General features: G+C 37.3%; 1 protein-coding gene across 2 annotated transcripts in view; it reads right to left on the bottom strand.

The window, feature by feature from the left end:
* Positions 1 to 8,398: 8,398 nt before the first annotated feature.
* Positions 8,399 to 10,730, bottom strand: part of SLC25A12 (solute carrier family 25 member 12) — a 106,201-nt gene continuing 103,869 nt past the window's right edge. For both annotated transcript variants that reach the window (XM_045559544.1, XM_045559543.1), the window contains exon 18: positions 8,399 to 9,514. In XM_045559544.1, the coding sequence (XP_045415500.1) occupies positions 9,307 to 9,514 (208 nt within the window). In that variant the 3' untranslated portion in view covers positions 8,399 to 9,306. The remainder of the gene's footprint in view (positions 9,515 to 10,730) is intronic.

The following is a 10,730-nucleotide window of genomic DNA, read 5'->3' as shown; positions in this document are numbered from 1 at the left end:
AAAGAAGGGATAACTTATCCCAAGTAAGCTTAAAACCCAACAGGTAAAGCTGGAAAATAATCTCTTTGACTTCATTTTCTACATCCTGTGCACACTGGGATGGAGATTGGGCCCCCAAGTCCTCAGGCAGCCCATCCCTATGACTTTGCTGGGCTTGATCCACCCAGCAGCTCTCATGGGTTGGAATCTTGCACCTGCAGCTTTCCCAGGCTGGAGTTGCACACTGGCGACACTACAGTTCTGTAGTCTCTGAGATGGCCTTGCTCCCATGCCATTGCCCTAGAGGGGACTCTCTGTGGCAGCTTTGACACCACATTTTTGCTCAGCATTGTCCTAGTGGGAGTTCTCTGTGGTGACTCTGACCCTGTAACAAGTCTCCCCAGGCTCCCAGGCTGTCCACAATATCCTTTGAAATCTAGGTGGAGGCAATCATGGTACTACATAGCTGATACAGAGTGAGCACCATGTGGACACTGCCACAGTTTATGGCTTGTCTCCTCTGGAACTGTGGCAAAAACCACACCTGGACCCACTTGAGCCATAGCTGGGGTGGCTGAGGAGCACTGCACCAGGATGTAGGAAGCAGAGTCCAAAGGCAGCGCTGGGCAGCAAATGCTGAGGTCCCATAGGAACCTTTCTGGAAACGTTATCCTCAAGGTCCTAGAGCTTGCCTCAAATTTCTCTCAAATGCTGTTAAGGTCATTCTCCCATTGTCTTACTGAATAGAATCTGTCTTCCTTCTACCCATATTACTTCTTTAGCAAAATATCACTTGGCCATACCCTTAGTATTCTCTCCTGAATATGTTTTTTTTTTATTCTTTAAATGTCTAGGCTGTGAGTTTTCCCAATCTTTCTATTCTGCTTTCCTTTTAATTATAAATTCCATCTTTAAATCATTCTCTTCTCTCATTTTACTGCAAGTGGCCCAAGGAAGCCATGCAGCACCTTCAATGCTTTGCTGTTTAGATATTTTTTCTGCCAGACATCCCAGTTCATTGCTCTTAAGTTCTGTCTTCCACAAAGTCCTAGGAAATGGACGCAATTCTGCCAAGTTCTTTGCAACTTTCTAACAAGGATGGGCTTTATTCCTGTTTCCAATGTCTTGTTCCTCATTTCAACTTGAAACCTCATCAGAATGGCCTTTACTGTCCATATTTCTACCAACTTTTTGATCATAACCACTTAATCCCTTAAGAAAATTGAAGATCTCCCTACAGTTCTTGTCTTCTTCTAAGCCCTCACCAGAATTGCCCTTAATTCATGGCAACCTAGGCTTTTTCTAGCCTGCTCCTCCAAATTTCTCCAGCCTCTACCCATTAGCCAGTTGCAAAGCTGCTTCCACATTTTTAGATATTTGTTATAGCAACAGCCCCACTTCTCAGTACCAATTTTATGTCTTAGTCTGTTTTATGCTGCTATAACAGAATAACACAGATCAGGTAATTTATAATGAACAGAGATTTCTTTGGCTTACAGTTCTGGAGGCTGCAAAGTCCAAGAGCATAGTGCTGGCATCTGGCAAGGGCCTTCATGCTGCATAATTCCATGGCGGAAGATGGAAGGGCAAGATAGGGTGAGAGTGAGAGAGCAGAAGGGGGGCCAAGCTTGTTTTTTTTTTGATAGGTTTCTTTTTTCGAGACAGGGTCTTGCCCTGTTGCCTTGGCTAGAGTGCAGTGATGTCATCATAGTTCACTGCAACCTCAAACTCCTGGGCTCAAGCAATCCTGCTTCAGTCTCCCAAGTAGCTGGAACTACAGATGTACATCACCATGCCTGGCTAATTTTTTTTATTTTTTGTATAGATGGGGTCTCGCTATTTTGCTCAGGCTGCTCTCAAACTCCTGTCTTCAAGTGATCCTCCCACCTCAGCCTCCCAAATTGCAGAGATTACAGGCACAAGCCACCATGCCTGGACTGAACTCACTTTTATCACAAGCCCATTCTTGGCAATAACTAACCTATTCCCACAATAGCTACATTAATCCATCCATGAAAGCAGAGGCCTCATGACCTAATTAACTCTTAAAGGTCCCATATCTCAACACTGTTGCATTGGGGGTTGAGTTTCCAACACACAAACTTTTGGAGACACATTCAAACCATAGCAGATGGGCTCAAGGAAGAAATAAAGAGCACCCATGAAGGTAATTACATAGGTAAATATAAAAGACTAAATACATGTTTTCTTTTAAAATACAACTGCAAGGAACATTTATAAAACTGTACTATGGAGTTATATAAAAATGTAACATACATGACTACAATAGCTATATTAGAGCAAAGTTTTTATATTTTACTGGAACTTACTGGAATATATTTTACTGGAATTAGTATTGATCAGAGGTCGATTGTGATAAATTAAGATATATATTTTAACCCCTGGGGAAACCACTAAGAAAATAATTCTAATAGTTTTAACAAAGGACTTAAAATGGTATACTACAAAATATATATTTTTACACCAAAGAAGGAAGAAAGGAACAATAAAAAAGAAGAGACATAGAAAACAAAACCCAACTACCAAAGCTAGTGAGTTCAGCAAGGTTGCAAGACATAAGATCAATATATTATACAAAAATCAATTGTATATCTGTACACTAACACTGAACAATGTGAAAATGAAGAAAACAATTCCATTCATAAAAACATCATAAAATATTTAGGAATAAATATAACAAAGAAGTATCAGACCTATACACTGAAAAAATCATGGCTGAAATTTTAAAAGATCTAAATAAGTAGAGAGGTTCCAAGTTCATGGATTACAATACTCAAGATTGTCAAGACAGCAATTCTTCCCAAATTGATCTATAGATTCAACAAAATCCCTGTCAAAACACCAGTTTGCTTTTTGGAAGAAATTCACAAGCTAATCCTAAAATTTAGATGGAAGGGCAAAAGAGTCAACATAACAAAAGCAATTTTAAAAAAGAAGAAAGTTTAAAAATTTACACTTCCCTATTTCAAAACTTAATATGAAGCTACAGTAATCAAAAGAGTGTGGTACTGGCCTAAGTATAGTTATATAGATGAATGAAATAGAAAATGAGTGTCTAGAAATAAACCCTTACATGTATAGCCTATTCATTTTTTATAAAAGCACCAAGGGAAAAGTGTAGTCTTTTCAAGAATGGTGCTGATACAATTGGATATCCACATGCAAAAGATTAATTTAGACCCATACTTCATACCATACACAAAAATTAACTAAAAATGGACAAAAGATCTAAATATAAGAGCTAAAATATAAACATTTTCAAAGACAGAAAATTTTCATGATATTAGTTTAAGCAAAGAGTTTTTCAATGACACCAAAAGCCTGATCCATAAAAGAAAAAAATTGATAAATTAGACTTAATAAAAATTTAAAACTTTTGTGCTTCAAAAGACACCATTAAGAAAACAGACGTGGAGAAAATATTTGCAAATTTGACACAGGACTCATATCCAGAATGTATAACAAACTCTAACAACTCAATATTAAAAAGACAAACCTCAATTTAAAAATAAAAGATTTGAAGAAACACAGATGTCTGTAAACCCATGAAAACATGAACATCATTAGTTATTAGGGAAATGCAAATTAAAACCATAATGTGGTATCATTTCACACCCACTAAATAGCTATAAAAAAAGATAGACAATAAAGTGTTGGTAAGAATGTGGAGAAACTGTAACACTCATCTATTACTGATGGGAATATGAAACGACAAATTTTACATTTTGGAGAGTGACGGAAATGTAATAAAATTGGATTGTGTTGATGGTTACATAACTGAAAAGAATACCTCAGTAAAGCCAGGTACAGTGGCTCACACCTGTAATCACAAAGCTTTGGGAGGCCAAGGCACGGGGATTCCTTGAGGTCAGGAGTTTGAGACCAGCCTGGGCAACACAGCGAGACCTCTGTCTCAACAACAACAAAAACCAAACAAACCAGGAGTGGTGATGCATGCCTATAATCCTAGCTACTCAGGAGGCTGAGGCAGGAGGATCACTTGAGCCCAGCAGTTTGAAGTTACAGTGAGCTACAATCAGGCTACTGTATTCCAGCCTGGGCAACAGAGTGAGACCCTATCTCTTTAAAAAAAAAAAAAAAAGAAAGAAAAGAATACCTAAGTAAAGCTGTTAAAAAGAAAACTTTACTGTTAGACGAACTTCCAGTTTATAATACTGGAACAAGTTAGACAATACCAGGAGGAAACAATCAGATAAACAATGTGAGGCATGCTATAAGACAAGTGGATCAAAATGTTATGAAAAACTAACAAAAATGAGAATGAAATATTCAACCACCAAGCATAATGCATCAATTTTGATTAGATCTTGGATCAGAAAGACATTTTTGGAGTAGTCAGGGAAGTTTGAATTTAGACAGAATATCAGATAATATTATGCTGCTATTAATGATTTTTTACTTGTGATAATGGTATTGTTCAGTTGGCAAATGTCCTCATTCTTCAGAGATGTATACTGAAATAGTTAGGCATTAAGTACCATGGTGTCTGCAACTTATTCTCAAATGCTTAAGCAAAAAAAATGTACTTATATAAATAAAGATAAAACAAATATGGAAAAATGTAAATAACTGAATCTAGGTGAAGGGTATTGAAAGAATGCATTTTACCTCTTCAAACTTTTCTGTAGGTTTGAAATTTTTGAAAATAAAAGGGAGGGGGCAATTTGATCATATTCCTACATGCCAGAAATGACATTATAAAAAAGATATAATTTATAATAGCATCCAAATATACGATATACCTAAGAATATATGTAACAAAAGATGTACAAGACCTCTTTGGTGATTATAAAAGTTTATGGACATTAAAGACTTAAATAGATATATATCATGTTCATGGATTGAAAGTCCTGCTATAATGATACAAATTCTCGGCCGGGCGCGGTGGCTCACGCCTGTAATCCTAGCTCTGGGAGGCCGAGGCGGGTGGATTGCTCAAGGTCAGGAGTTCGAGACCAGCCTGAGCAAGAGTGAGACCCCGTCTCTACTAAAGATAGAAAGAAATTATCTGGCCAACTAAAAATATATATACAAAAAATTAGCCGGGCATGGTGGCTCATGCCTGTAGTCCCAGCTACTCGGGAGGCTGAGGCAGGAGGATCGCTTAAGCCCAGGGGTCTGAGGTTGCTGTAAGCCAGGCTGATGCCACGGCACTCACTCTAGCCCGGGCAACAGAGCGGGACTCTGTCTCCAAAAAAAAAAAAAGATACAAATTCTCCCAAAGTGGCTTATAGATTCATTGCAACTCCAATCAAAATTTCATTGTGTTTGGTTTATTTGGTTATTTGGGGGGGGTGGAACATAAGCTGTTTCTAAAATGTATATAGAAGAGCAAAGAATCAAGAAGAGTCACAAGCTCTTGATGAACATCAGAGTGAAAAGACTTGCTATACGTACATCAAAACTTTTTTTAAAAGAGTAACAAAGAGAGTCATATTGGCACAAGACCAACATAAAAAATAAAGAGCCTAGAAAAGATCTTTGCATATCTTGACAGTTAATATACAACAGAGAAAGCACTTCAGAACAACAGGGAAAGGAAGGGCTTTTCAACCAACAGTGCTGGTACAAAAGACTAGCCATGAAGAAGCAAAGGAGTTACCTCATACTGCATGGTGAAGACAGTTCCAAGTGCGATGCAACCTCAGTGTGACAGGCAAAACTACAGAGTATGTAACAAGAAAATATTAACTATATTTTTAACCTAGAGAGAATAACTTTTTCAAAAAACAATGCAGAACGAGCTAACTATAAGGGAAAACTATTGATATATTTGAAGATATTAAAATTAAAATGTTAATAGATCAAAACCATTGTGAAAAGACAAGCCATAAGGTGGGAAAAGATGTTGCAACACAACTCATAAGGAGCAGTATCCAGAATATATTAAAAAACCTCAACAAATTAATGAGAAAAATGGGCAAAAGACTTTCACACATACTTCATTCACCAAAGATGAAGTCCCAGTGGCCAACAAACATATGAAAGGTGTTGAGCCTCATTTGATACAAGGAAAATGCTAATTAAAACCACAATGTGATACCATTATATATCTACCAGATTTTTTTTTTAAAGTCCATATAACCTGGGAGAAAAATATAAGTCAGCTTAAGAATCTTTGGAAAACAGTATGGCATGATCTCCAGATACATATTCAAAATATCCACAGCAGCACTGTTTGTAATATCCCTGAAGTGGAAAAAACCCATATGTCCACCAAGAGTAAAATGAAAAGTAAATGATAATACATTCATACAATGGAATAAACTATGCTACATACAATGATATGATGAACCTCATAAACATAATATTCAGCAAAAGAAACAAGTCTCAAAAGTATATAATTTGATTCATATAAATTCCAAAACCAGACACTGAATATAGTTTTAGGGATGAATACATGGGAGGTAAAACTACAAAGAAAAGCAAAGAAACAAAGAGTAGGGATGGTGTTGAAGTGGTGAGAGGGGGTTGTGATGCAGAGGAACATATGAGGAACTTTTGAGGAGTTGGAAATGTTCTATTTCTTGACCTGGTGGTCATATGGTGTTCACATTAAGATTATTTAAAATATATATGTATATATGTATGTATGTATGTGGGTGTCTGTGCACACATGCATATGTACATGTTTCATGTACTTTCTGTATATTCCACAATAAGAAAATATACAAATGGCCGGGCATGGTGGCTTGTGCCTATAGTCCCAGATCCTTGGGAGGCTGAGGCAGGAGGATCATTTGAGGACAGGAGTTTGAGACCAGCCTAGGCAACATAGCAAGACTCCATCTCTAAATAAATTATTTTTAAATTAGCTGGGTGTGGTGGCACATGCCTGTAGTCTCAGCTAATGGGGAAGCTGAGGCAGGAGGATCACTTGAGCCCAGAAGTTTGAGGATACAGTGAGTTATGATCGTGCCATGCCACTGCACTCCAGCCTGGCAAAGAGAGATCCTGTCTCTAAAAAACAAAATAAAATGAAATAAGATGAAGTGAAAAACAGAAAATATACATGTGACCAGTAAATAGGAAAACATTCAACCCCACTAGTAATTTGAAAAATAAAGTTAAAACAACAGTGATCGCCTATCATGACTTGCCTAAAATGTAAAAGACTGATAATACACATTTTTGCTGAGGTTGCAAAAAAATAGGCATTCTTATATGCTGTCATCAGGAAAGTAATAAAGCCTTTTTTGAAGAATAATGTAGCAATATGTACAAAAATGTAAAACATATGGTATAAATTTTCAATTTCAGTTCTAAATATCTATCCTAATAAAATATTAGCACATGCACTCAAGGTATACATATAGAGACATTTACCATTCACTACAACATTGTTTGCGATAGTGAAAAAATGAATAAGGAGATATTTATGAAAAGTATCATAACCCATACAATGAAATACTATGAAGCTATTAAAAATAAATATAAACCAACATGGAAAGATCTCAAAGATATATTAAGTGAACAAAAGCAAGTCAAAGAATAACACATATATCACATGAACCTGTTTTTAAAATATAAATATGAACATATACAGACGTATGAAAAACAAACTGCAAACTCATACTCTAACCTGTTAGCTGTGATCACCTCTGGGCCAGGAAGTGGTGGGGGAGGAGGGTAAAGAGGACACTTTCCCCTCGTACTCTAGATACATATACATTATATGTATCTTTTATAATCATATTATCTGTGGACTACTTGTACATTTTTAACAAGTGGTAATAGCAAAACAACTGTATTGTTATTTATTCAATTCTAATGAGACCAATCTAATACATTTGGCAATGACTTGCTTTCATAGCTAATTCTTTTGTTCCTGCAGGGCCTTGAGAGAGCCTATAGATGTGGTTACAGGGCTGTCAGCCATCAATTGATGAGCACTGTGTAGGAGACTAAGTGACTTGGTCCATCTCCAGGCTCTCCCCTTGAAAATATTTGCATACATTCTCATATCCCAGCTCATTGGCAATAGCAAAAGTGTCTTCTCAGAGCACTTTGCTAAAGTAAATAAATTCTGATGCCACACATCAAATCACTTCCATAGCAAAGTGTAGATGTGGCTGTCAAGATGCATGTTTAGATCCAAATTAGTAATCACACTCTTGGTGAGTGACTTTTGGAATAAACAGTTTGCATTTGGATTCCTAAGTAAGAACCTAGACCCCACTAAATCACCATATAGAGCTTTCCTTTTCTTTCTTTTTTCCTCCCCTCACTCTACCCTAGCCTTTTCCAAACCAAATTGTCTATTTCCTATAAAGGTGGGAGAGAGGGCAGACCTGATCATGAGTTATTCAGAATCAGTAGTGAATCAGAACAAAAAACACTACCAATATATTTATGAAGAAAAATCCAACTACATACATACATTTTGGTGTGCATTTTATTTTTGATTGGAATCATATCCACATGAAGGAAAATTGCCAAAGTATCCTTTACTCTTTCGGAAAACTCGGCCTTTGCCTTGCTATATTCAAAGAAAAGCAAAACTAAGCCAGTAATGCCGGAGACATCCCTGTTTCCATATGCACACTGACAGGAGAGAGCTGTCTAGGAAATGCTTTTTGATTGATGAACAGAGGAGGATCTACACACATGGTAAATACAAATGGAAACACATCAGCACACGCAAGTCATCATCCTGGTCCTCTGGCATCCACTGGCATGCATCTTTCCAAAGTATCACTTATTGAATGGTGTCAGCACTATGTCTCATTATGCCTTTTATCAGCAAATACCTTTTTATTCCAGAATGGAAAACAAACTAGGAATTAAATACATCTAATATTGATGCTTTATTTCCATAAGTCACCAATAAGAGAATGAATTTAATTTTAATACATTTATTCTCATGTGACTCTTAATAAAACACTTTCAAAACATTCTGTACATTTCAAGCCACTCAGAACCGCATTACGTTTCTGTAAATGTGATTGGTTGGGATGAGGTGCCAAGATGTCTCTGTACAAAGATGTACAATATGTACAGTCACTGTAAGTGCAAGCTGTGCAAAGCAGAGTCTAGAACACTAATTCATGCCAAGGCTTAGAAAAACATTTCAACACGTAAGACTAAAGCTTGAAACTGCGTTGTGGTTTTTTCCCCTGGGCAAATGATTACTTTATAAACAAATATATGTATATGTCATATAGAAAGAATAGTTTGACTCCTCCGCTCAGTCAGCACCATGCAGCTGACTGGATTCGTTACAGGGCTGCTCTCCTAGGCCTCTCTCTTCAGGGCACCATGTTGCCACACTCAACAATCATCTCATCACTGCGCCGCTGCTGCTGCTGCTGCTGCCTTTGGCTGAACCACAGCAACACTAGGAGATTTAAATTTGGGGAGATAAAGGCCGAACTTATTTTCAATGCCAGCAAAAGTGGCTGTGGCAAGTCTGTATCCACCGATGTGATCAGGATTGGCAGGAGGAAGGTCTGCAATGCGGGACTTAGGTGTTGGTTCTGAGCCAGAGGGTTTGCTGTTGATGGGAAAAAGCCAATGGTTAGTGTGCTCAAGACTGACAAGGGTAGTTCACAACTGAGTAGTTTCAGTCTGACACCTGTGCCATAGAGAAGACCATCTGTCTCAACCATTCCATGTCATCTACGCTGCACTGGTCAGGATTTATAGCTTTGTAAGCAATACGTCCACATATTTAATTTAGAAAAGGAATGACCTTAATTTCAATGCTTATAGACATATACAAACAGATCCATAGAAAAAAGGTCATCAAACATTAAGACTCTGGGAAGTAGAATTATGGATTTTTTTTTCTTTTATACTTTTCTATTTTCTAAATTTTCTGTACTAAGCATATATGAACATAATAAAAAATATACATTTTTCTTTCATTTTGACATAGTTTTAAAAGTTAACTTTTTAAATAGACTCATAAAAGTTATCACTAAAATTATTTAAAGAGAAATAAATAGATTCAGTTTTTACTTTTACGGAATGTAAAAGCATAGAAAAGCCTGAACCTTAACATTTCCACAACGGAACAGTAAGCCTGCTGCTCTTCTCGCTTGCTTCGTATAGTCCCTCCACTTCCTGGTTCAACACCTAATTCCCTATCTGGCCTGGAGCAGGAGAGGGCTTTTCAGGTTTATGAGGTGAAGACTCAGAAATAGTACTTGGTCTTCTGCTGAAAAGTTGATATTTGCTTGCTTTGGGTACAACTTTCCACCCAGCGAATTCAACAAGTAATTCCTCTCCTCCCTGGCACGTGCTTCAAGAGATGAGCTCCACCAAGCCCAATTTCTGGCCTACACCCACCAGTGATTATGGCCATGGATATAATCTCTCTTTCAACCTAAGGTTTTTTCCAATACATTAGGTCTAAGAACATCATAACCATCTAGTAATAAATTGTGGTGAGTAATGAAATATCAGAGGTGCCAAAGGACTTGGGCCTGTGAAGTGTTACTAGTACACGTTTACAATACTTCTGGTGAAAAGGCTATATAATAAAATTCACACAATAATAACCTAACTCCATGAAGCTTGGTATTTGCTTACATGAAAAAAGACAATCACACAGCATTTTACTGCCTCCATAAACTTCCCCCAAATAGCTGCTTAATGTTGTGTGTGATGTCACTCTGTCAAGGTCTTGCTCCCTGAACACTGAAGCTTCTTAAGGCCACTGTTTTAAATGTATCGGTCTCAAAGGATTCTCTCTTGTCAGTTTTCTA

The sequence above is a fragment of the Lemur catta genome, chromosome 8, assembly GCF_020740605.2.
Source record: "Lemur catta isolate mLemCat1 chromosome 8, mLemCat1.pri, whole genome shotgun sequence".
Lineage (NCBI taxonomy): Eukaryota > Metazoa > Chordata > Mammalia > Primates > Lemuridae > Lemur > Lemur catta.
The sequence above is the reverse complement of the archived record's forward strand: the minus strand, read 5'-3'. Positions and strand labels throughout refer to the sequence as shown.